The 26,689-nt window shown below is 42.9% G+C and overlaps 1 protein-coding gene across 4 annotated transcripts in view; it reads left to right on the forward strand.

Annotated features, from left to right (window-relative positions):
- Positions 1-26,689, forward strand: part of MCC (MCC regulator of WNT signaling pathway) — a 411,658-nt gene that overhangs the window by 150,979 nt on the left and 233,990 nt on the right. Inside the window, exon 1 of one of the 4 annotated variants that reach the window (XM_046665744.1) lies at positions 1,895-2,453. The exons of the other annotated variants lie outside the window; for them this stretch is intronic. Coding sequence (XP_046521700.1) covers positions 2,397-2,453 — 57 coding nt within the window. The 5' untranslated portion in view covers positions 1,895-2,396. Of the gene's footprint in view, positions 1-1,894; positions 2,454-26,689 lie in introns of those variants that run through there. 4 annotated transcript variants of the gene reach the window in all.

Raw genomic sequence — 26,689 nt, forward strand, 5'->3', positions numbered from 1 at the left:
TAGGTTTCTTTAAACACCAGAATCACACTGAGCACACTTGAATTCATGTCACTCATGAGTGTGATACAAATCCACTGGAATGTCTAAAAGCACAGTTCTGGTCCTATTATTTCTGTGTTCAAAAACCTTTAGCGGCTCTCCATTGCCTATCGGAAGTCCCATTTCTTTAGCCTGGCACTCAAAACTGCCACAATTTGGCTTCAACCCACTTATCTAATCCAGGTTCCATTCCAGAATGGAACGCCACTCACTCTTTGTACATTCCAGTCTCCAGTCACCCTTCCTCTTACCGTGCTCCTACTGCCTGGCTTACCTTCTCCTTACTCCCCGTCTCCGCTGGGCTCAGCACATTCTTCAAAGATCAGCTCACATGCTGCCTCTCCTAAGAGTCCTTCACAGAGTTCTCCGCCAAGCTGACCTCGCCAAAATCCTATTTCCATCCTCTGAACGGCAGTGGATCTTCATTTGTACTGCTTTTATGGCCTGTATCATTTTCTATCTAGAATTTTCATTTCTGTTTATGTTTTATGAGATTGTAAACACCTTATGGGCAGGGTTAGTGCTTGAGTCTTCTTTATATTTTTATATTCTTTCACCACCATCTTCATCTTCAAGCGCACAGTTTTCAACAGGTTTTAATGAATAAATAAGTAACATAATTGGCTTCCCAACTCCTCCCCATGCAGAGGAACTTATCCTAATATGCTCTAGTCTGGCAGCATCCAAGAACGTGAGACCCAGTGCTCCAGAAAAGCAGCAAAACTCTTCCTCATCCCAGTAGTGGCTCCATTAGGCAATGAATGAACGTAACAGGAAGGGAGATGGGCAAGAAGACATGCAAATCATCAAGCTCTTTGCTCTTTCTTAAAGAGCAAAGTAAACATCCTATTTGATTAACGAAAAAAAAAGACCTTGGAAATTAACAATACAATGGCTTTCTCAGAGAAGGCTGCAGGAAATGCCAAGATCTGTCATTCGCAATGGAGACATTTTGTTCCCATTGTCTAGAAAGAGACTGATGAGGCCTCTTAAGCAATCCAGCAGACCTGCTATTTTAAAGGATCAGAACATTTTTCAGTGCATCTCAAGTTCAATGAGACTTTAACCTTTGTTGGAGAGAAAGTCTCAGCCCCCTCTCCGCCCGCCAAACCCCCAAATGTTTTTACCTCAGGGAAATTCAAGGCTGAAGGGGAGCTCTGATTCCAGGAGTCCACTGGATATAACAGCCCCTTGCATCTTTTTTGAGTCATACTCCAAACCCCAGAAATACAAGTCTAGTTCCGCTGAGATGAGCAGCAAGATTTTTAAGGAAGGTCTGGGGGTTGGGGAGGATGAGGAATTTGAGTTTGTCTTACATCTTTCAAGGGATGGGGCATCTTAATCTTTATTATGGACATGCAGAAAATATAATCTGCCCCAGCGACAGAGAGGGAGTTTGACAGTGAATTTACACCCTCAGTGTTGACTTTAGACTGATCAGGGAAAATGACTGCCCCGTACTCTTGTAAAATCTTAATGTACCATGAGAAGCGCGCAGCGCTGCCCGATGTACAGTGTTCAGATTTGTCTCGACCTTATTAAATCATGGAAAGTGGCTTCTAGGAGGGAAGTGTTTTGTTTTTTCTCTTTCTAATTTTTCTGCACAATTACTCAGGTGGCTTTTCCTGTTTCTTCTCTCCCTCCTTGGACTGGGGTCCTGTAATTACTATCGCAGGAGCTGGAAGGATGCCTGCTCTCGCTGCACGGTCTCCTCTGCTCGGTCTCCTCCCATTTTTTTTTTCCCCCTTTTCTCTTTCTGGCCCCGCCTCCTCCGCGCACCCCGTAGCCAGCAGCTAGACAGCTGTGTTCAATCAGAAACCGCTTACAACTCCAGACGATTCGGAAGGGAAACTTCAGCGTGAAGTGCAGCCCCACTCCGGCTCTCTCTCGCTTTCTTTCCTTCCCCGGAACCCGAGGCGCGGATCTTCCTCGCCCTGCCGCCCTGGTTTCTTCGGGAGCTCGCCGAAGCCTACTAGGGTGCCAGATCCTGCTGGGAGGTGCCTTCCAGCCCGGTAATGGGGGACGGTGAGGCACCGTAGGAGTGGTGAGGCGGCGCCGAAGGTGGCATTGCCCCGGGACCCGGCGGTGGGCGCGCGCGGGCGGGTCCCCGCGCCGGTTCGGCCGCTGCAGCAGCTGCGAGCGCGCCACGCCACCCAGCCTCCTGCAGCAATGGCTCGTCCGTGAACGCGAGCCGGCTCTGCTCCTTCTGGGAGTGCTTGCATCCTCCGTTTGGGCTTCACGCTGTCTGGACTAAAATGTGCCAGAAAGGACCAAGCAGTGGGTATCGAGCCTGTTAAGCCCAACTTATCAGCTCCGAGACCTGGAGGAGGAGGAGCTCGGCTCTGAAAAGTGCAGTCATGAATTCTGGAGTTGCCGTGAAATATGGAAACGACTCCTCGGCCGAGCTGAGTGAGGTAAGAAACAGCTGAGGTTGGGAGCTCTGGTTTGTTAGCTATTTGCTTTTCAACAACCCCCCCTCCCTCGCCATCCCCCTCCCCCCAGCTCTACACCCCACCCCCTCGTGCTCCCAGTCTGGAAGCAGCCCAATTAAAGATTAATAGATTTTCTGGATCTTGTTTTAACTTGTAGTGCTACTCAGGAAATGACCTGAACTGGCTTGATATTTCAGGCTGAAATGAGTGGCTTAAGAAAGAAACAAGCTCTCACTACGCCGCCAAGGCGTTTTACTCTCCACAGTCCGGGTCCTGCCCCTTCCCACCCTCTTTCCCCAGTTTATGTACAACATGTCTTTTCGTAGTCGGCAAAATACATGGAAATCCGAGTAGAGCTTAAGCCGATGGTAACTAATTTGGTGGGGCTGGGGAGTTTATTGGATTATTAAGTCTACCACTTGGCACCCACGTGTGATGCGCTTGGTTAAGTTCAGGCAAGGTGGTCTCTCGCCGGAGGAGGTAATGGAGGGGGAGCACATCAAAGCCACTTAGAACTTTATTTCCTGCCCAGGACTGGACTCCTGAGTCTTTGAGGCAAGCGGATTTGCAATTCCTGCCTCTCACTGTAACATATCCACTTGAGTGTTTGAGACCAGCTTTTGAAATTAAAGCTACATCAAACGGTATGCAAATATGTGAGCAGTAAGCTGCTGGAAGCCACCTTTTTTGATGACTTTAGGGATGCCTCGAGCACATCCCCCCGAGGCTTTGAATACCTGAAAAGTGGGAAACCTACAGAACTGGATGCTGGAAAGAGAGGAGAAGGTTTGTGAGATTGGCGTCTGCAGCAGGATGTTTGGTGTCTGTGGGTTTTCCTCTTAGCACCATCACTGAGCCATTTATGGGAGCAAAAGTAGAACAAATAGTTGGTGTGTCTTGAGTATGGCTGAAGAGAGGAAAGGGGAAAAAAAGGAGACCAGTGTAAAAACAGCCGGAAGGCAGATAGAGGTGATGTCAGATTACCAACCATGAAGGGAAAATGAAAGGAAGGAGCCTTCACTGTGGGGAGAGGGCTGGTGGTGGGAAGAGAGGGGGCTTGGACGGGGGAAACCCGAGTAGGTCTGTGGCAGGTATCCAGCAGTGAATGCAGTCCGCCCCTGCCTGGGGCTCTAAGTGTCTTGCTGCTGTGCTGTCCCTGCTCTGGTTTGGACTAGCGTTTTGAGGTGTTGGCCAGATGAGATAGAGCCATTTCCTAATCCCCGTGGTTTCCACTGTGCTGTAGAAGGTTGGGGAGATGTTAAGAATGAGGGCTTACCTTAAAAATGGGAGGTGGGGGAAGAGGCACGAAGACCTAAGTGATTTTTTTTTGCCAATTTTACATTCGGGGAGAGGTTTCAAATCTGAAATAGAACCTAGGACCGTGCTCTGTTACTAACGCCTTAATGAGAAGCCTTTGACTTATCTTCTAACGTCATTTAAAAATAAAAAACTAAGGGGCATATATCTTGCAGAGAGTCTTTCCCAGGCCTTTCACATTGTTTATTTTCTACGTGAAGCTTTAACTCTCTGTCTCCTGAACTGTGCTATTCAGTTACCTTTTTTTAAAAATGAATCACAGATTTAGGACGAAGGCAGCTAGATTGCTGAATCAAGAAAGAGGAGGTCTGGGTTGACATGAATAGTATTGGCAGGTCAGTGAATGCATTAGATGAACCGAGAGTATCTATGAAACTCGGGAGGTAAAACTCTCCAGTCTTTGCCCAGTTGTACCACTCCTTAAGCATTCCTTAGAAAACTTGTGGCCACTGGAAAGAGTTGAGGGTGTTTCGTGGCCGCTGCATGAGTTGGAGCAATAGTATTTGAGCATTAGAGGACATAGTTTTGTCTCTAAGGAAATAAAAAAGTTTCTGCCCGATCCTGTCCTTGACCAAATTTTCTTTCCTCTCCCGCAGTGTCTGTTCATTCGGTTCTGGCCTTCTTTTGAGGTTCAGTGATTTAGTTGCGCCTCTGTTCCCCCAATCCTAGTTTCCTTGCAGATTGAGTAGTTGCTGTAGACTGGAAGGGTAGCTATTTTTAGTTTTCATATATGTTTTAAATTAGGGTATGTCTAAGGAGAATTTGTAAGGCAAGGGAGTAGGTGTGGTTCATTCCTTGTGGACCCTAAGTTTCAGTTCAGTTTATCATGGGCAATAGTTGGAGCATTTACCTTTTCTGTAATATCCGTAGATCAATATCCATATGGATCCATAGATCTGAATACAATTCATTTATTTTTCTTACATGAGGTCTTTGTTGTAAAGGAGTTTCTTCTTTTCACTGTAATTTCTCTCTCTCTTTTTTTTAAGATTGGCACCTGAGCTAACATCTGTTGCCAATCTTTTTTTTTTTCCCCTCTCTTCTTCTCCTGAAAGCCCCCCAGTACATAGCTATATATCCTAGTTGCAGGTCCTTCTGGTTATGCTATGTGGGACACAACCTCAGCATGGCCTGATGAGCAGTGCCATGTCCGCGCCCAGGATCTGAACCGACAAAACCCCAGGCTGCCAAAGCAGAGCATGCGAACTTAACTGCTTGGCCCTTGGCCCCGGGGCCAGCCCCTAATTTTTCTCTTAAATACTGGTTTTGCTTTAACGTCTTGGGAGGGCAGAGTTGTCATCCCCTTTTGATGGTAGGTTCCTTCTCCTCACCTGGAAGCAGAGCTAATAAAAACCCTCAGGGGCCCCTTTAGTGCCATATATCTGATTACCCAGGAGCCTCACCGCTGTCTGGAGGTCACCAAGGGGTCAGATTCAGCCTGATGTTCACCAGGCATTTCAGGGGCGGGAAAAACTCTGAAAGGGGCTGGCATTATTCTAGGTATCATGAACAAGAGGCCTCTCTCATTGACGTTGACTTGTGAGCTTACCGCTTTTACAGGGATCCTCTAGCCACAGGAATCATTGAGTCTTTGACATCTGATTCCATGACATCCTAAACAAGGGGGAGTGACTTGAATCAATTTCTGGTTGTAATCTGCTGGTCCTGTTCCTGAGAAAAGCATGTTTTGACAGTTGAGGTGTCGGCTTCTGCCTATAGTGCTCTGGGAATACAAGCAAGGCGGGGTAGGGGGCGGCATGGGATTTGGGTGTTAGGGACTCAGGATGAGGAGACGTAGAGCTGGGTGTTGGGCATGAGGTGTTTTGCATGTGTGAGAACTTTAAAATGGAAAAACAGGAAATTCATGAATGTGTTCCTTTTGTGTCTTTAGTTTGAACAATAGCTGTTTAAGATCCTGTGAGATGATTATAGGAGATAGTAAAATTGCCTCTACCTATGGACATTCAAAATGTTTTTATTTATCCGTGGCTACAAATGGCTTATATCAAGTCTGAACACTTTAACCAAAGCAAACTAATCCTTAGCATTAACAGTAAGGCAAAAGGAAAATTTGAGAAGCATGAATTGGCCATTCTTTTTTCTTGGCTATTTGCTGTCCCTATCAAAGACTCAAAGGATGTTTTTCTTTTTCTAATGTGAGGTTAAGGAAGGACTTCAACATCAGCCAAATCAAAAGTACTTAGAAGATTAAATGTTTGGCTTTCAATCTCTCTCCCCTATGATCAGGAAGCAAAGTGGACTCAATTTCGGCAGTATTAGATTAAATTCTCCCAAACCTTGACAAGGTAAGGCTTTTAAATCTTCTCCCTCTCGGCCATGGGTTTTCAGTCAGCAGTTAGTTTTGTTTGTCTTGGAAAAACTTGTGGGACCAGTATGTAGTTTAACCTTGTTTCACCGTCACAATCATATCACTTGGTTCTTAGAATAATTCAGACTTTGGGAGGAAGATGTCTTAAGGTGCAGCATTATCAGGACACAACTTGAATTTACTCATCTTTATAGGCTATGCGTCTGCTGGATCTGCTTGTCTGGTAGACAGCTACCTATTTTTGTAGCAAAAGAAAAACTTATCTTAAGAGTTTGTTGTTTCCTGGCAATCATTTAGAACTCTGGGGATGAAAAAATATTCTTTCCCTCTGTAAGGAATAATTTGTCTGAAGCAATCAACTTGTATTCTTTGCCTTTTACACATTAAACAATAGACAGGTAAAATTCTTCTCTCACTCTTTACTTTGAAACCTTAGTTGCCCCTGGAAATCGCACTTCCTTTACTCTCTCCTTCTCTCTTTATTCAAAGCCTCTCTTACCTAAGATTATTGCGCTCCTGAATGTAGGCTCTAGAGGCAGCTCCCCATGCTTTCACCATGTGCTTGTTGGGTAGCTGTTGAAACCCACATCTTCACCGATACTCTAATTGTGAGGTAGATTTGGATGGGAGAAAATTGTTCTGTAGAGAGATTATCTTGTATGACTATCTCTTAGTGGCTTAGGTCATAGATATACCTACTCTTTATCATCAAATTTCAAAACATCAGAGTTGGAAGTGCCTGTAAGACCACACAGTATTCCCACACCCCTCTATAGTTCTTTATACTCCTCTGTCTTTAGAATCACACTTCGTTGTAATGAGTTGTTTCACGTCTGTCTTAGCCACAGATCATAAGCACCAGAAGAGCAGTGTTGAGACCTGTCACAGAGGCTGGCAGTAGAAGGTGTTCTACAGGTATTTGAGTGAATGAACACCTTGCCTGTTCTCTCTCTTTCCTTTTTTATAAATAAAGAATTTGAGGAACTGATTTAAGTGTATGGTCTGAGGCTTCTTGGCTATCTAGGACTATGTCACAAATTGCCCCAAAATTTAGAGGCTTAGAGTAACTGTCTTACTTTCTCATGGTTTTGCAATTTGGGCAGAGCTCAGCGGGGAGGACTTGTGTCTGTGACTGGAGCTAGAAGGTCCGCTTCCAAAATGGTTTAATCACGTGGCTGACAAACTGGTGCTGACTGTGCTGTGGGCATCACCTCAGTTCTCTCCTACACGGGCCTAACCCATGTGGTTGCTTGGGTCTCCTCTCAGCATGCAGCTGGGTTCCGAGGAGGGGGTGGAAGCTGCCAGTTCTTTTAAAATGTAGGACTGATACGGACACAGAGTCACTTCCGTGTGTTCTGTCTAAACTGCATGCTGAGCCCAGATTCAAAGGGGTGAAGAAATGGATCCCAGCTCTCCAGGGGGGATGTGATGAAGATTTTGCAACCATTTTTAATCTAGTCCAGAGGCCACAAAACAACAAAGCCTTGTCTAAAACCCTGCTCTCTTAATTCCCAATGTCTGGCAATAGTTTCTGTTGTTTTGTCTTTTAGCTTTAATTCAGCGGTTCATAATAGCTAACATTTTCTAAGCATTTCCCAGGTATCGACATGCTTAATTATCAAAAGACCCTACAAGATACAGTAGTTCCCCCCTCATCTGCGAGGGATATGTTCCAAGACCCCCAGTGGATGCCTGAAACTGCAGATAGTACCAAACCCTGTATGTACTATATTTTTTTCCTATACATACATACCTGTGATGAAGTTTATTTTTAATTAGGCACAGTAAGAGATCAACAACAATAACTTCTCTTGGCATATCTGAATTGCCAGCATTACTACTACTCTTGCGTTTTGGGGCCATTATCAAGTAAAACAAGGGTTACTTGAACACAAGTACTGTGATCCCATGACAGTCAATCTGAGGAGTTGGTTACTAAGTGACTAATGGGCCACTGGGGCTGATGGTGTATGGTAGTGTATACAGCAAATACAGCATGGATGCACTGGACAAAGGGGTGATTGACATTCCAGGAGGGACGGAGCTGGACAGCACAAGATTTCATCAGGCTACCCAGAAGGGCATGCAATTGAAAACTTATGAGTTGTTTATTTCTGGAATTTTCCATTTAATATTTTGAGACCATGGTTGACTGTGGGTAACTGAAACCGTGCAAAGCAAAAGAAAGGACTACTATACATTCTATTATGTCCATGTTACAGGTGCAGAAATTGAGGCATAAAGAGGTGAAAAAACTTACCAAGATTCTACAGACTATAAATGGTAGAGTCAAGAGGCAGCGCAGGTGGGCTTTCTCCAGAGCTCCACCGTGTGTATGGTTTCCTTTCATTAGTTTCTGTTACTGCTCTCAGCTTTTGATCATGTGTTCCTAGGAAGGAGTATTCTATTTAATAAGCCTGTTTAACTTGATTTGTATTGTAATCTCTGTGCAATACCCAGATAAATGTTTTTGATAAAAATGAAATGGATATGATTAAAGGGATGTGATCACTGTCATCACCTCCAAGTGGCTGAGGAATTCTTAGGCATTGATTTTTGCAGAGCCCTAAATGCAGATTTGTTGATAAAGAAAAGGGTGATCCTCATCCAGGAGGCCTTCCCTTCTGTCCCCCTTTCCGGCAAGGGAGATGGGGCACCAGGACGTCTGTCCCACTGCTTACGCCCTCAGAGGTGCCTGAGGGTTTAGTGCTACAATATTTGAGGGGCCAGAATGAGAATAAGGCTTCTTCTGTCACAAGACTTGGGATTCTCCCATTCCTGCAGGTGGGACTCTAGGCTCCTGCTGCTAATAGGCCAATCACTATGGGGCTGCAGAGCACTGAGGTTGGTGAAGAAAGCCAGGGAACTCAGAGAGGGCGGCGGCCAGGGCTGCGTGGCAAGACAGCTGCTGGCAGCCAGGGCCTGAGGAAGCACGTGCTGAACGTGGCAGTGAGGCCATGAGTCAAACCCAGCAGGCAAGGGGAAGTGGATCAAATGTGGCTAGAACTAGGTGGTAGGCAGAGTAAGAGGAAAAAGGAGAAATGTGGTTTGAGGAGGATAGTCAAGACCAGGCAGGTGATCGGGAACTGAGACGGCCGTGGACCTGAAAGCAGAGAGAGAACCTTGTTTCTGAGGAAGTGCCTTGTGCAATGGAGAAGTTTCTACCGTAATCCCAGGACTTTTTCGTCTTAAGAAAGTACTTACAGGACTGCGGCTACCAGCTTTGAGGTGCTAGAACTTTGAGCAAGCGGGGCACCCATCTAGAGTAGGGAACGTGATGGTGATCCCCAGGAAATAAACTTAAGGGTGCTGTTTTAATGGCTGCCTGAAGCTAATTTACCCAGCGCAGGTCGTATGTCCTCCAAAGTGGGACTGTAACTGGAAGGTGAAACCTGCATTTACGGCAAAATTCAGAAACTGTTGATGAACAAAGATTTCAAATTTAGGTTTTGATCCAAGAAATCAAATTTCAGAAAAACAAGATTACGTTTTTAAGTAATCTCTAGATTCTAGGAAAGAGGTTTGTGTTGACAAGATTAAGAATCAGAAAGTCACAAAAAGACTCAGAAAATTGATAGTAGTTAGGATGTGGAATTTTATGTCAGCAAGAGGATATCATGGCAGAGATAAATTATATGCACGTATTTTCTCAACCCCTCCAACCGCACCTAGATTCCTAGCAGTGGTTTCTTGAAAAGAAACGAGGAGAGAATAAGGTGGATTACACAGATAAACAGAACTTCAGTTTGTATAGTAAATATTTACTGGAGCCACAGAGCTATTCCTCTCTTCCTAGCAAATATCCTTTTGCTCTTGCTGAACAGAAACAGCCCAAACTAGCACATAGAGGAAAGAGGACGTGTTTTGGAAGGTTTGCGTCATCATAAGGAGTGACTGAGATTGTAAAGCACTTTATGTGTGCAAATCTTTCAAGATATTTCTTAAACTCAGCAAACACATTAAACCTTGAGAAAGGTTAGGAAAAAGAATCCAGAATTAGCAGCTGTTGCTTCTACTTGTCGTACAAAAAGCTACAGGTTAGTGTTTGTTAACTTGGTCAATAAGCAATAAAAGCTATTGGGCTGGGAAAACTGTGTGCTAAGAGCTACTTGATGCTTTGGTTGGTGGGATGTTTTGTGGCATATTCCTTGTCACGATGTTTGATCAGTGCTTGGAACACATATGAGACATATGGGGCCAGAGGTGGAAATGCGTTTTAAGCCAAAGGCTGTAGTGTTTGATTACCTGAGAACAGAAAGGTTCACGAAAACCCGGTGTGTGTGCACGCATGTCAGTTAACGACTCCAGCTGGATTTGTGAGAACTGTTGAAGCAGTTGTCAAGGGAAGAATGCCAACATGGAAAAAGATTGCCTGGCAATTAGAAAAGCAGTGGAGTCCTCTGGTTGGTTGTGTGGGACGAGTAGGAGTAATTGCTTGTCCCTGTTTCCTGTGGGTTGCGTAGACTTGTCCATATAATGCGTGACACACTTGCAATGACTTGCCTCTGCCAGGGCCCGTCCCGGCCTCCCAGGTTAGTTGTTCCTTCCTTCATCTGTCTTCAGAACACTTACTGTAATTATCCACAGCCTCCCTGGGAGACCATGAGATCTTTGAAGGCAGGGACAGCACCTAGGCTATATGTGACATAGTAGGGCATCAACAAACCTCAAAATTACTTTTTTGGACCAAATTCCAGTTGCCGTTTAGTGTGACAGGTGTGTTGGATTGACCAATTTTTTATTTTGCTTAGGGGGCCCATTTGAGGGAATTTAGTTTGCTTATTTTTACTGTAACTTATTCTCTATTCCTCATTTGCTTATTCATTCAACAAATATTGTTGCCTTCTACATGCCAGATGCTGTTCTTAGGTCTGGGGATACAGACAGACAAAACTGATGTAGTCTCTGTTCTAATGGATCCTCCATTCTAGAGGGAGACAGATGGTACACGTGACGGATGTATGTCCAGTGGTGATAGGTGCTAAAAAGAGAAAATACACGGGGAATGAAGGAGGGAGGGGTGCTATTCTAGTGATCTGGGAAGACCTGTCTGTGGCAATCTTTGATTTGAGACCTGAATGAAATGAGGGGTATAGCCATGTGAAGGTGGGGGAGGATCATTTCAGGCAGAGGCAGGAACAGGGCCAAGGTGCAGAGACCAGAGCATGCTTGCAGTGTTAAGCAAGGAGGTGATGTAGCTGGGAGTGCAGTGAGCAAGGAGAGAGCGAAGGAGGTGAGGTCTGAGAAGCTAGATCACCTGTAGCGTCGTAGGCTCTGGGAAAGAATCTGGACTTCGCTGGAGGATTTTGAACATGCGCCTGCATTGATTATTATGGGTTTTTTTTATCCTTTTCATATATTGTTTTATTGGGGCAGGGTGAGGGAGATGTCGGGAAGAGGAGGAACTAGCAAAGAAAAGGCCAGGAAGGTTGTACCCCAGAAGCCTGTTAAAGCAAGTATTTTCAGAAGAGGGTAGAGTAATCAGTCACCAAAAGCTTCCCGTTTTGCTTCCCTGACTCCCTTAGAGCCTATGCACATTCCCAAACTTTCAAATTCTGTCACTTTCTCCAATCAGAAATAATTGTTATATACCATGAAAATAAACTATAATTATTTTCGGACATCTTCAGAGTATTTGAGTTCATTTTCCCCTTAAAAGGAATGGTTTAAAGAACTGAATGGTATGGACACTGACCAAGAATGATTTGAAAACTGCCTTCCCTTGATGGATGGTCCACTGTGGATGGATGCTGATGGTGCAGAATATGACTGGGTCTGAATTAGAATAGCTGGGCTCTACTTTCCACTGTCACTTGGACCAATTTCCTTCCATCATTTAGAATCACTGGCTTTATTTTTATGAACTTTAGTTATCAGTTTATTGTTTTATAACAAGTATAGCTCCAGGGATCCTAGAAAGCTGACATTTTTTTCCTATTGAAAAGCTATTTGAGAGATGATGACCAGAAAGTTGCCTGGTAAGCATCGAATTGGACAAAGGAGATGCTTTTAATGGATGGTGCCATTAAGTTTATCTTTGATTTGGAGTTTATCTTATCCAAACCATTTGCATGACAGATGAGGAAACTGAGGCCCAAATAAGGCTGGCTAGTGGCAGAGGGGGAAATGTGGAATCTAGATTTGCGTGCGTGTGTGTGTGTGTGTGTGTGTGTGTGTGTGTGTGAGTGAGTGAGAGAGAGAGGAAGATTGGCCCTGAGTGAACATCTGTTGCCAATCTTCCTCTTTTTTTTCCCCTTCCCAAAGCCCCAGTACATAGTTGTATATCCTGGTTGCAAGTCATTTCTAGTTCTCCTGTGTGGGATGCTGCCACAGCATGGCTTGATGAGTGGTGTGTAGGTCCGCACCCAGGATCCAAACCGATGAACCCCCCTGGGCTGCCAAAGTGGAATGTTCCAACTTAACCACTCAGCCACAGGACGGTCCCCTAGATTTTTTTTTTTTTAACACCCAGGGATGTGTTTTTCTCTTCTACCTCAACTTCCTCTGTTTATCTGTCACAGGATTTGCTTTAAAGTATGTATTTTGTAATATTCTGTAATTATTTTAAAAGGAGAAAGTCTAATTCTTCAGGAAATCTTGTCTACATACGATATTACCGCTAATCACTTTATTAAAATAGAGCGATATTTTTAGCTCTAACTATGATTCTTAGGGGTATTGTAGTTTCTCTCGGTGGGTTTTTATGGGTCTAGCAGGTGTGAAAATCTAAAAGAGCAGTTTTGTTCTTTTTTGGGGGGAATAATGAGATGGCTTACTGTCTGGCTGGTTTGCTAGCTGCTGTGTATTGACATTGCATGACTTGGTCAATCCTCTTATCCTTTTTTTTAAATTGTGGAATAATACATATAACCTGAAATTTACCATTTTAACCATTTTTAAATGTATGGGCTCTGTGGAGTTAAGTACATTGCGATTGTAGTATAACCTTCATTACCATCCCTTTCCAGCCCTTTTTCATCTTCCCCAACTGAAACTCTGTCTCCATTCAACATTAACTTCCCATTCCCCACCTCTCCCCAGGCAACTTACCATTCTATTTCCTCTCTCTGTATGAATTTGACTAATCTAGATCCTTCATAAATGAAATCATACAGTATTTGTCCGTTTGTGACTGGTTTATTTCCCTCAGCATAATGCCTTCAAGGTTCAACAGTGTTGTAGCATGTGTAAGAATTTCCTTCCTTTTTACAGCTGAAGCATATGCCATTGTTTGCATATAATGCATTTTGTTTATCCATTCATTTGTTGATGGACACTTGAGTTGCCTCCACCTTTTGGCTATTGTGAATAATACTGCTATGAACATGGGCGTACAAATATCTGTTTGAGTCCCTGCTTTCACTTCTTTTGGGTATATACTCAAAAGTGGAATTGCTAGAACATATGGTAATTCTATCTTTAATTTTTTTGAGGAATTTCCATACCATTTTCCATAGCAACTGCACCATTTTCCATCATTCCCACCAGCAATGCACAAAGGTCCCAACTTCCCCACATCCTTGCTAACACTTGTTTTGTTTTGTTTTTTAAGTAACAACTGTCCAAATGGATGTGAGGTGGTATCTCATTGTGGTTTCTGTTTGCATTTCCCTAATGATTACTGATGTTGAGCTGCTTTTCCTGTGCTTATTGGCCGCATGTTATTTGGAGAAATATCTATTCAAATCCTTAGCCCATTTTTTAAATTGGTTTGTTTGGGATTTTTTTGTTGTTGCATTGTAAGAGTTCTTCCTGTTTTTTGGATATCAATTCCCTTTTCTCCTTAGTCCGTGTCTCTTTTTCTCCGTAGTTGTGGCTTTGCATGGCGCTCACTCCTTGGTGTTTCCAGATGTAGTAACAGTGAGTGTAAAATGAGACATGGGAGTAAATTGTGTCTCCACAGAAAACACTTGGGCTCTCCCAAGCCCAGGGGTCTCCTTCCTCCATGGTGTCCAGGAAGAAGTCACTTCCTGATGCATTGTGGAGCCAGCGTGCATTTCACAGGCTGACACCCAGCAACTCTCCTTCCAGACAGACTAGCAATTCTAGCAATGTTAGGCAGATACCAGAGTTAAGAGTTATGTTCATGGCATTCAAAGAGTTACATTTCTTCACTGACATGCTGTGATTTCACAGTATTTAAAGAGGAGTTTTAGGAGAGGGCTTTAGCAAGAGGGGCCTGTGGAGAGTAGCCAGGAAGTGTGATAACTGTTTCTTTATTTCTTGGTGCTGTGAATCTAATCCTGGCTAAACCAAAATCTAATTTATTTTCATGCTTGATTGGGAGCACTTCTGATTACGTGTTTGGATGCAAGTAAGTCATCCTTTAGGAGAACTGTGGGAATGAGATAGTCCAGGGGCTGCTGTACCCGGGCTTATTGTTAATAGGGTGTTAATAGTAAGTAGGGGGAAAATAGGTGAGTTCGACCTCAGGACAGGACGAGTTTTTCTTCCAACTTAGGATGGGTAGATTTAAACTCAAATTTGAGATCCTCCCTTTTCCAGGATGCCCTGATAGAAGCATGGGGCAGAAAGCCGTCTGCCTTCTGGTGTGACTGATAGAGCGACTTCCAAGACTGTTTCTCATTTTGGGCTTCTGAGCTACTTATGAAAATGCTTTCTGGACATACATGTAATTACTCCCAAAGAAAGTGTCTGATGCTGATAAAGCTGCCTTCAAACCCTTTAATTCCCCAAGTGCCAAAGATGGAGCATCTTTCTTCTTTGGCATTAAAATGTCCCCAGCTAGCAATGATGACATATTGGGGTCAGGATAATATGTTGAATGACTAGGAGAGTTCTCCTTTTTTGGCCACCTTCTTTATGAGTTTCTCCACTGCGTCCAGTCACTTAATTCATCACCTCAGTCTGTCTGTCTGTAAAATTATGTGTAGTAAAGTTGCAGGCTCTGAAATCTTGGCTCTGCCACTTGCTAGCTCGGTGACCTGGGGAAAGTTGCTTTTCTGGGCTGCACTTCCCTATTAGAAAATGATGATAATAGGAGCATCCACCCGAGACAGATGTTGCAAAGACCAGTGCCATAACCTATGTAGTGCTTATCAAAGTGCCTGGTGATACTGTTTGTCAGCTCTTGCTGCTGCAATAATCCCACCACCACCACCAGTAATAATAGTTGTTGCTATTATTATTATTTTGCTACTACAGGGCTTACTTGCTACAGTCAAGGTGCCAAGTAGAAGACAAGCACTTTATAAATTGAACATTAGTAGCTGTAGTGGTAAGTGAGCGCTGAAATAATTTAAAAGAAGTTCTTAAGTGTAGACGTCATGAAGACAATATCCAGATACTCTGAGTCTCACTGTCTGCTGATGTTTTTCTCTCTGGATCTTAATGCCAAAAGCTCATTACCTGGGAAAACGTTCTTCCAAATATTGCCAAGTCTTAAAAAAGAAAGGTGGGTATTTCCTTTTTTGGATTCACAGAGCCAGGATAATCATGAGCTAACAAGTGGCAATATTAATTGCTTTTTAAATTTTATTAATTTTGTTTTTATTTCTATTAATTTTGTCCTAGCTATAGTGTCTTCAATCCCTGTTGTACCCAGGAACTGGCCTTAGGACGACCATCCTAGTTGATGGTACAACCTGAAAGAGGGAAGGCCCGCCAGGCCACTGCCATGTCCAGAATAAGGTTGCAGAGAAATAGACCAGGCTCATGTATTGCGCAATTATGTCTTTCATGGAGATAAGGTTTTATGAGTGATGCACACTTTGTGAATTCCCTTACAAGTTATGGTCGGTTAACTGGAAGAAGGTTGCAGTAATGCCAGTGGGAGCTTTGCTTTGGAAAAGCAATGATGGATGGAGGAGGCACATCTGCTGGAGGCGAGAGAGGAGTCTTCATAAATGGGTTCGAGAGGGCTTGGGATGTGTCCCACAGCGGTGAAGGCCATCTCTGTTTCCATTTACAGCTAACTTTTTCATTTGAAAGAATTTTGATTAAAGCCTATGGTACCTTTATGGAAGTTTTGTCTAATGATCATAAAGGAGAAAGTGGTGGAATATTCCCTCTCGTGTTTTGAAGTTGTTAGGCAGTTTGGTCATTTGCTGCAGAGTATATTCCTGATGGCAATGGGAAGGAAACAGACAGGGGTCATAGACCTAAGGCTTCAATGTCTCACTTTTCGGTCGTGAAGTTTTGGACCCCTTGAACTTCCATCTCTAGCTCATCTCGGTGGCTGCTCCTACAGTGATGTTACCTATTCCCATGGCTTAAACTACCATCTCAAAGCTGTTGCCTCACAGCTCTGTATCTCCAGCCCCGAGTGATGTGAATGTCCAACAAGGGAAAGGAGAAGCACAGTCTCATGTAATACAAAAACTTCTCGTAGTTAGTCCTCTTCTTCCCTCCTGTCCTCTCAAACAAAACCTCATGCCAGTCCCTCCTCCTGCAATGATTTCCCTTCACATGGTCACACCAGCTCATCTTAGGCCCCACAACATGTCACCTTCTCTAGAAGACCTTTCTTACGTCCCAGTTAGTGTCGTGCCAAGTACCCCATGTGGTCTGGCAACACTCCTTGTTTCTCTGACTTACCCCTTAGCGGTCTATAATACAATCCATTCCCATATTTCTCTGTCTCAGAAGCTTACTGATGGCCAGAGAAATACTTTCTTCTCAGAGCACATTCTTACATTGTGGTTGACAGGATACATGACAGCTAATAATGATGAAAATAAGTAAAAAGAAAATAAGACTAAGAGAAAAAAAAATACAGAAGGGCAACTGTTTTGTACCAACTAGTGGTGCAAGCCCCAGGTTCCCTCTCCCTGAAGTTGGATCCTGACTAGACCTCCCCACCTTCTCCTTCTGAGGGCAAACTCTGGGCCCCAGGGGCCTCTCAGGTCACTGGGCTTGGAGAGCTTTGCTCACAGCCGCATCTCACGGAGCATCTGAGCCTGGGTCTGGGTATTTTCTCTTTGGAAGAGAAGAGATCAGGATGGAGGCAGTTTGGAAGCAAGTTCTAGTTCTGGGATGGTGGGAGTAGCTCCAGGAGCTGGAATCAGATTGTGTTATTGTATTAGAACTGATAAATATGAAGAATGGCAATGCTAATGGTTTGTTAAAATACTTCAAGTAAAGCAATATGGTACAAAATTACTTCTGTTTCATCTTGCAAATATTCCCTCCGTTTATGTATATCAAAGGCTAAATCTGTACTTTTAAAGCATATTGCCTTCAGTACAACAAAGCTCTGGTTGTTTGATGATGCACAATAATAGTTCTGATATTCAAAAGCATGCTGTTGGAAATTATGGTTGTCCATTGATACGCTGATTAATCTACAGTAAAATTGTTAGAACTTGTGAGGATGGTAAGCTAATGCCTCTAGCCTTATCAAGGTTTCTTTCCAAATTAGAAATAAATTTGTGGTGTTTAAGGATAAGGATGTGGAGAATAATTTTATATATAATGTGTCCTATATGTAAAAAGACTTCTTACAGAGGTAGGGAAGTCCCTGCAGTTAAGCTTCAGTATTCATTTGCAAGTGACAGAAATATGTTAATTGCTTTTCTTGGGTGAATGATTCTTAATCCAGTGGGAATGATAAAGATTTCAATTCATTTCACTAATTTAGGTTTTTAAAAATATCAGTGTTCATAGGTTACTGTATGGAGCTAATAAGGGATTCCAGTAAGGTCTGGGTTACTGGGTAGATTTCATTCAAAATGTGACTGCCGTATTCCTCAGTGGCGGAATTAAGTTTTCATCAAAGCAATCAGCCTGTGATGCTTTGGGTGACTGTAAGTGTCCTGAACCACTGGCGTTTACGTGGCCTGGATGGGAAGATTGGCGCCATTATGCCACAAAATGGTGAGGCTGATGCGATGTCTTATAAATACTACTTAGCACAGCGGTTGGAATTGAGAAGTTAGCATGATAGTTATGTGGAGAATTCTGAGGTTTAGGACTTAGATAAGAAATTAACCTTTTCGTTGCTCTTCTGTCTGTCAGAGAGCCTAGATAAAGACTGATGGGCTTTTCCCTTTATGCTCCTATCTTTAATTCACCAAGTAAATTGAAAAAACAATTAAATTGCTTTTTAAAAATACTCTAACATATTAATTAGTAGGAAGAGGCTAGCTTAGGAAGTAAGAGGTCAGATTGTAAATATCTGGATAGCGTATACCAGACTATATAGTGATAAAAATGATGGCAGTTTTCTATAGTATTCAGGAATAACACTCAGAAGTGCTAAAACACTTTGCATGCATTTTTTTATGTCGTTTCCCTGCTTAGCTCTTTTTTTGTTTTTTTTTTTTAAAGATTGGCACCTGGGCTAACATCTGTTGCCAATCTTCTGGGGTTTTTTTTTTCTTTTTTTCTTCTTCTCCCCAAAGCTCACTAGTACATAGTTGTGCATTCTAGTTGTAGGTCCTTCTGGTTGTGCTATGTGGGACACTGCCTCAGCAAAGCCCGAGGAGCAGTGCCATGTCCGCACCTAGGATCTGGACCGGGGAAACCCTGGACGCCGAAGCGGAGCACACGAACTGAACCCCTCAGCCACGGGGCCAGCCCACAAACTCTTCATTTCTGGATACTCAATCCCTTAACTCTTGTTGACCTCTCCAGCTATATCTCTGGCCACTTTTCACCCTCACATTCTAATCTCCAGCTAACTCAAGTACTTTCAGTATCTTCAAGGTGCCTGGTTGTCTCTTGACCTCAGAACTTCACATTTGCCCTTCTCTCTTTGGTATACTATCCATATCCTCAACCTTTGCTTCTCTACTTCCTGCTCATCTCATAGGACGTAGTTTAAGTGTTGGTTCCTCTGATAATATTCCCTGACATTCCCATTCTGCTCTAGATTCCATTCTCTCCCCTGTGCTCTGATAGCACTGGCCATTTCTGCAATATAGCACTTACTACACTGTGCAGGCTTGGTATTTCTTTCCAGAGTGGCTGCTGTTCACCATTGATCACTAGCATTTATAGCACCTAGCCTTCAACATTCTCTTCTGAGTGAAAGACCTTAATTTAAACCTTGCAACAGTCCCATGACACAGGTTCTATCTTTGGGGGTGTTTGGTAGTGAGGGAATGGAAGCTCAGACAGATTAAGGGTCTTGCCCAAGGTTACACATCTAGTAGGTGGCAGGACCAAATTTAAACTGGGATCTGATTCCAGAAGTGCCTGCTGTTTGCACGATGCCTACAGCCTTCTCAGACCATGTAGTCATGGCCTCTAGAACTGGCATCTATAGGACTGGGAATGGTGGGTGGGTTGATAGGTTGCAGGGAAGGAGAGGCACTGGGAATGATGTCCAGGTTTCTGAGAGAATTATGCTGATGGGTGGGAATGGAGATTTCATGTGAAATCCAGTTTGTGGGGAATGATGAGTCTGGATTTGGGCATGCTGAATTTGAGATGCCTGTTGGTCTTCCAAGTAGAAATGTGCAGTAGGCTGTAGGATAATAAGGCTCAGGAAGAGGTCAGGATTTGAGAATCTCTGATCCTCCTGGCTATTCACTCACCATGCAGATGAGTTGATGGCTGATGATGTCGTCTCTTCCAGCCTCTCCACAGTAGATGCCTATACCTCACGTACCACATAAATAGGGAGTAGTATGGAGCAACCAAATGGTGTCGTGTACTCAAACGCAGGTCAAGAGACCATAGTCTCTGCCTTCTAGAATTTTATGTGTATATAATATATACACAGGCTTATGGTTCAAAATCTGCCAAAATAACTGAACCAGGTTGTGCTTTTTAAGGTGTGGTTCTTTTATTTTTTAGGAAAAATCTGATTAGTTCATCATATCACATGAGCATTTCTGTCTTTGATTCCTCCTTAAAGAAAGGGCAGGGTAAGGAGTGAGGGGTATGTGGGTGTGATCATAAAAGTAACGCATGTACATACAAGATTCAGAAAATAAATGAGAAAAAAATTCTTCTCATTATACTAACATTTTGATATATTCTTTTAGTTAATATTTCTTTAAAGGGATCATACTTCCATTTTACTGTATTATATCCTACTTTTTCTCATTTTTCTTGAGATATATTTTCTTCTCAAAAACTTGCTTTAATAACTCTAATAGTCCATCTTATATGCTATTAACTATTGAATCAATATTTAGGTTTTCAATCTGTTCATATAAATAATGCACTTACATAACTTTGTGTTTTCTTATGTCTTTAGGGCAAGTGGGAGGAGGGAGAGGGAGAGAGAAAATGTGTGTAAATGAAGAAACTGAGCAGTGTATTGTACAGAGTTGGTGTCTGATGTTAGACGAGAAAAAATAAGGGTACCTTGAAGCCCTGGGGTGGTCTTTGTAAAATAATCCAAAGTCTAAAAAGGTCAGCTTAAAAAAAAAACAACAAACCAAACACACAGAGCATAATAAATTGGGACCATCTGTTGTTCTACCTGGGGCTGCTTCCTCCGTCTTCTGCCTGTTGCTTATTTAAGAATGCCTTTAAAATGGTGAAGGAGTGCTGCTCGAGTGTCAGATGGCACCGGGGAGGGAGTGCAGAGAGTCCAGGAAGGCCAGGCAGCAGGTTCTGGAGCAAGCATGGGCTGCTGCACAATTCCATACTGGTTAGCCTTTGGGGCAGCATACCTGTGACCACTGTGGCCTTGACATTCTGATCCATGGGGTATGGGATAGGGGCTGGGAGTTAGCTTGCCTTTCTTTTTTTTTAAAGCGGCCAGGTGAAACCAATTTTAGAATGATGTTTTTAAAAAGGATATTTCACTTGAACATCTAATAATGTATTACTTGCTTCTTTTAAATCCTTTGATACTTACCTGTCTCTGCATGATCTGATGTTAATCTGTTGTCACAAAGTCTTCTGTGAACCAATCTTAATTGTGGGAAACTTAATCCCTGGGGCCCATTGGAGTCCTTTTTAATCATAGGGACCAAAGAATGTTACCGTTATGAATTCCTAGGGTTTCTCTGGGTGGACAGGTTCCAGCAGAGCTTCCAGACTAAGACAGACTAGGAAGAAGGACCTGGCCACCCACTTCTGAAAAAATTGGCCATGAAAACCCTGTGAGTAGCAGCGGAGCTTGTCTGATGTAGCCCCGGAAGGTGAGAGGATGGCGCGAAAAGACCGGGCAGGGTTCCGCTCTGCTGTCCGCAGGGTCACTAGGAGTCAGAATCAACCCGACCACCCTGAAAACAAAGTGTTTCTTTGTTTTAATGGTGACTTTCTGTAAATAACAACAGAACTGTTAATTGGAAATCCCTAAATTGAGCTATGTTTCTAAGTACGAGTCTACGGTTTAAGGCTTTATTTAATTTTTGTTTAAAGTAGAGATGACCAAAAGGCTAATCTGGAGCAACATTTAGCCTGCTGGCCCGGCAGACTCTGATTTGTAATCCAATCTAGTATCAGAGTAAGTATTTTAGCAGAATGGATGAGGGCCTGCTTGTAGCTTCAGGGTGTTCTTGTTTTTTTCTTTAAAGGAGCTCGTTAATCCAACAACCCCCCTGGATGACCTCCTGACTGGAGGCTTGGGTTGCTGGGATGGTCTTAGGTCTTTGCTGCTTTCGGGAAGAGAAGGGAAGGCCGCAGGCCCCGTGAGTGGATCCATCTGCAAGCCGGCATTGCTTCCCCGTGGGTTCCCTTCCCTCCCTCCTCTGGGGTGCTGAAAGCCCGGCTGGGAATATAGGCAGGGTGCAGGGAGGTGTCACAGCCTGGTTTCCGACCCAGAAATGTCATTGAATGCATACATGTTTCCTTAAGCATAAGGTATAACATTCATTCAGAAATGAGTATTTATGGAAATAGAGTTGACTGTGGGAAACTGGATGATGAAAGCTTTCATACTTGGTGATTCCAATAGTCCGGTATTAGGCCCATCACAGGATTGTTGTGTGAACTTGACCGACTGAATGATTGGAAATAGCTTTCAGAGTGCTACTCTGGCCTCAGTTTCATGAGCCTTCAAAGTATCTTTCATCAAAATTAAATGATCCCAGTTTAGTACAGATGCTTCTCTATTGGTTTCCGCCTTTCCGAGGAGGAAGTTGGTCTGCTAAGAATTACACCATTCTTAGCAAAGCAGAAGAAGGAACTGACCAGTTTCTAATGCCCAGAATCTGGTTTATACTCTGCTCTGATTGCTACTACACGTTGTGACAGGCGTCAAGGCTATCAGAGGAAGTAGGTGTTGTCTGATGGAGTGAAGTAAGTCTCCGTGGCACTCTTCAGTGACCTTCTGGAAGTGCCCTGCCCTGCCTTATGTGGCTGGTGGGTGTACAAGGTTGAGTCACTTGTGTGTGCTGGAGAGGCTGGCATTTCTCTGTGCAGAGGTGGAACCCTCCCCCTGTGTGTCTGTGGTACAGATAAACCCTGAGAGCAGCCCATAATTAGGAGTGGAATTTAGGAGAATGACATGATAGGCAGAACTGGGAGGATGAAGAAAGGAAAAAGGGAACAGAGCATATTTCACAGAGGAAGGGCTTCTTAAGTATCCACCCTTGATATTACTCAGTGTTTCCTTTCATCATCGAGTTTATTATTATGGATGAGGAGATTCCTGATCTTATTGCCATGGCCATTTGCGTAGTGTTATTTGCGTTTCTTTACTTGACCCAGTTTAATCATGAAAATGCCCTTATTTGGTCCTGCTGACTCTGTTTGGCACCACTACGTGCTTACTCTCACCCGTCTTTTCTGAAAGTCCTATTGCCTTTAGTCTCTACAAGTACATTTTAAGTGCTTTAAAATGTGGCCTTGGGGCCAGCCGGTTGTGCAGCGGTTAAGTACGCACGTTCCGCTTTGGCGGCCCGGGGTTCGCTAGTTCAGATCCAGGGTACGGACGTGGCACCGCTTGGCAAGCCATGCTGTGGCAGGCGTCCCACATATAAAGTGGAGGGAGGATGGGCATGGATGTTAGCTCAGGGCCAGTCTTCAGCAAAAAGAGGAGGATTGGAGGCAGACGTGGCTCAGGGCTAACCTTCCTCAAAAAAAAACGAAGAAGAAGAAAGAAAAAAAATGCGGCCTCATCTTGTTTCTCACGCTAAAGTTTTTCCTCCCCTACGAGCTTGTAAGTACCCTCAGTGGCTGGGAATGGCTGGTATTTTATGGACTCTTCTGCTGTTCCCCTGTAATAGCTAATACAATATGGGAAAATCAAAGAAGACCCAACTGAGAAATACCCTGTGTGTTGAAGGTGTGACTCAGAACAGAGCACAGAATCCTCAACTCCCAGCTTTGTATAAACTTCTAAGATCTCGTTGCTATTCCACAGTGGTTTCCCTGCAGGCAGCGTTTAGAAAACCCTGAGCAAGTCAGAATCCTCTGATCCCCTTCTGTAATGTGCGGTAGCTCATAACGGAACTCTGCCAGGAGGCGAAAAGGACACATCTTCATGGCATTCCTACTGTTTTCTAGGAACTATGTATTGACTTGGTAATTGGTAATGAGTCAGTTTCCTGCTTTGAAGGAAATGCTGCTTTTCTCTTTCCACTCCAGAAGTTTGTCCAGTGTCACTCTGACCCCCTCACATGCTCTTCTGATAAATACAGTAAAGAGATTCCTTTATTTTCCTTCCGATTATCATGGGATTAATAGTTCTCTCTCCTTAGTTCATTAGTGTTTTCACATTGGTGACATACTAGTAGTAACTTCTTTAAACTATTCCTTGCCCCGTTTCTACAGTCCCTGTTGCTGGCAGCCCCCAAAATCAGCCACCCTGTCAACGTTATTACATTTTTGTGATTTTTGTGCTGCCTACTCACTTGATAGTCAGTGGCTGGGTTCACTTGAGACTGAAAATGTAAATAAAGGACAACAAAGTAAAAGGAATCTAGTCAGAGATGATGGGAGAGTAATGTCCCTTAATTCATTCACTGGAGTGTTTCCTTGCAATCCATGCGTTATCGTATTCATTTTAAAAGAATAATTACTGTATTTTGTTGAAAGAATAGGCTCATAAATTCCAAGAAGTTAATTATATTTTGTTACTGGTGTTGCTAGAATTCTAATAAGCTTATTCCTATTTCTAGGTTAGCTGTTGGAAAAGAGAACATATCCTAACGTGGACAAGTGTATCCTGATAATTAGAAATTACTGAGAAAGAAATAATGATATTTTCTCATTAAGAGAGTTTTCTTACACTTGGTTATGCTAAAATGAGCGTGGTAGAGCCTGATTTTTAAATTGAAGAAGGAAATTAAATTGCTTCTTTATCTTTTTATGTAGGTCTGCCAGGGAAAAGGGGAAGAATCGTGGGAGAGCATATCAACCTGATTGTACTTGCAAGCCCTTCTGAGGTTAAAAAGAAAGAAAGAAAGAAAAAAGAAAATCTGCAGTATTTTAGAGATGACAGCAGAATAAATATGGTCATACCACTAGGCTTACAGTATTAAATAGAGATGCTAATGCTGACTCACATTTGAGTGCTGACTGTGTGCCTGGTGTGAATGACAACTTGATACAGAGAGGTTATAGAGCTTGCTCAAGGTCACAGAGTAAGAGGCAGAACCTCGGATAAGTAATCCATACCTAGTTCCCTTTGGTGACACTGAAAAAAGATCAAGATAAAGATAAAATATAAACAAGCTAAAGCCAAACTCTGATTTTTAATGCAGAGAATTGAATTTAAAGTAACTATATTTAAGTTGATCAGTCATATTTGATTATGTAAATACTCTTACTCATTTGAGTTGCTGTTAAGGTAACCAGCTGTCTCAGTTTACCCAAGAATTTCAATGTAAAAACCACAATAGTCCCAGGACCATCTTGTGGCTGAATGGTTAAGTTCAAGCGCTCCGCTTCGGAGGCCCAGGGTTTTGCTGGTTCGGATCCTGGGTGTGGACATGGCACCACTCATCAAGCCATGCTGAGGCAGCATCCCACGTAGCACAATTAGAAGGACCTGCAACTAGAATATACAACTATGTACTGGGGGCCTTTGGGAAGAAGAAAAGAAAAAAACACAGTAGCCCTGAGCAAACTGGGACAGTTGGTCACCTTATTTCTGGTGTTGATACCAAGTTTTGTTTCTAATTTCACAGTGGGAAATTCTTTACTAAAGCAAGGCTCGCTGATCATAAGAACCCTTTTTCTTTTTTCTTTATAAGCTGGATCTCTTGTCTGTGGTTTTGACTGTCTTCTGTCTAAAATTTGAGCCTGAAGAACATCACGTGTACACGATGCTTAGCACTTACTTAATAATTTGTGAATCCAATGTTCTGGGTAGTTGGTAGAAGAGATAACAATTATGCCTTTCTTAGTGGTGGAGAAACTGAGTCAAGGAAAAGCAAAACATTTCTTCTGGCCGTAGGAATCCACTACAGCTGAGTCAGCGGCATCATATCCTGTGAGTCTGTGCTTGGAGATGTAAACAAGGGCCTCTTAGATAAAAGTATTTCCTTCCATTATCTCAAAGTAAACATACTCCATCATTTAAGGGCCCAATTTTAGGTAGTACTGCTGTAATCAATGACTTGGTTAAATTGCTTAGTTAAGCTAAACTAATTGATAGAAAATTTAATGAAGCAAATATTTTTATCCTTATTTTAGCAAACTTAATTTTCCTCAAGGAGAGATTAAATTAAACCCCGATCTGCCCATTTATTATAGGTAGGGGAATTTAAGAGGTAAGGTGAAATAGCTGTCTCTCTGTCAAAGGTTTCTCTTAACAGCTATGTTAGTAGTATTTGGGCCTTTCAATTTACAGAGAAAAGATATACTGGGCTACCTGGAAGACAACGTGTGTGGAAGTTAGGGATGTAGCTCAAGTCGCGTGGAATTTGGTTTTGGAATTTCCATTTCTCATCTTTCTAAGCAGAGGCCTTGTTACCATGTTCTCTGCTTCATCTAGTAAACTGAAAAGATAAATGGGCCTTGCATCAGAAAACATGAAGCACTTCTCTATCCCATTACGTGGGATAAAAAGAGTCAGAGAGAGGTTTAGGTGGTACAAAAAGAAAGACATTGATATCTAGGGAGCCTGGAATTTTTATTCCATATGAGGTCAGCCATTAGTGACTAGACTTGAATGCTTTATTTTCTTTATCTTTCATTTTGTATGATTCTTGTTTTTTTATAATAACTGAATGAATTTAATGTGTCCCCATGGTAAATTTTGGAATTCTATCAATGAAAGGCTGAGTCCAGCTCCTCAAATCAGTACACTTGCATGGGCTTTCTCCCCACATTCTGTCGCAATTAGCTTAAGTGAATGCCTCCCGTGGTCAGACGTCCGGACACCGATGACCTAAGGCGAACAGCCCTGTTATCCATTACTGACTCTTAGAGTGATTGCATTTGTGACTACTTAGGCTTATTTAAGAAAGGATAAATTGAAATTGCTAAGGAAGGAAACTGTTTTGTCTTGAATGAGTCGTAAGCAAATTTTTCTAGTGCAAGAGTGATGAAAGCAATCTCGATCTTGCTCCAGTACCCTTTCCTTATTTAGCATCCTAAAATTTGATGTGAATGGAAGCAAATTTTGTTAAACAGCTGTGCTCTTCCCCTGAAACAATTTATGTTCCCTTCCGGCTACGGTTAAGCTTCTTATATCCTATATGTTTCAAAATTTCAAAAATGTAATTGTGCTTCCAGTAAAATCTGTGGGCATGCTTTG

This window comes from Equus quagga, chromosome 7 (genome assembly GCF_021613505.1).
Source record: "Equus quagga isolate Etosha38 chromosome 7, UCLA_HA_Equagga_1.0, whole genome shotgun sequence".
Lineage (NCBI taxonomy): Eukaryota > Metazoa > Chordata > Mammalia > Perissodactyla > Equidae > Equus > Equus quagga.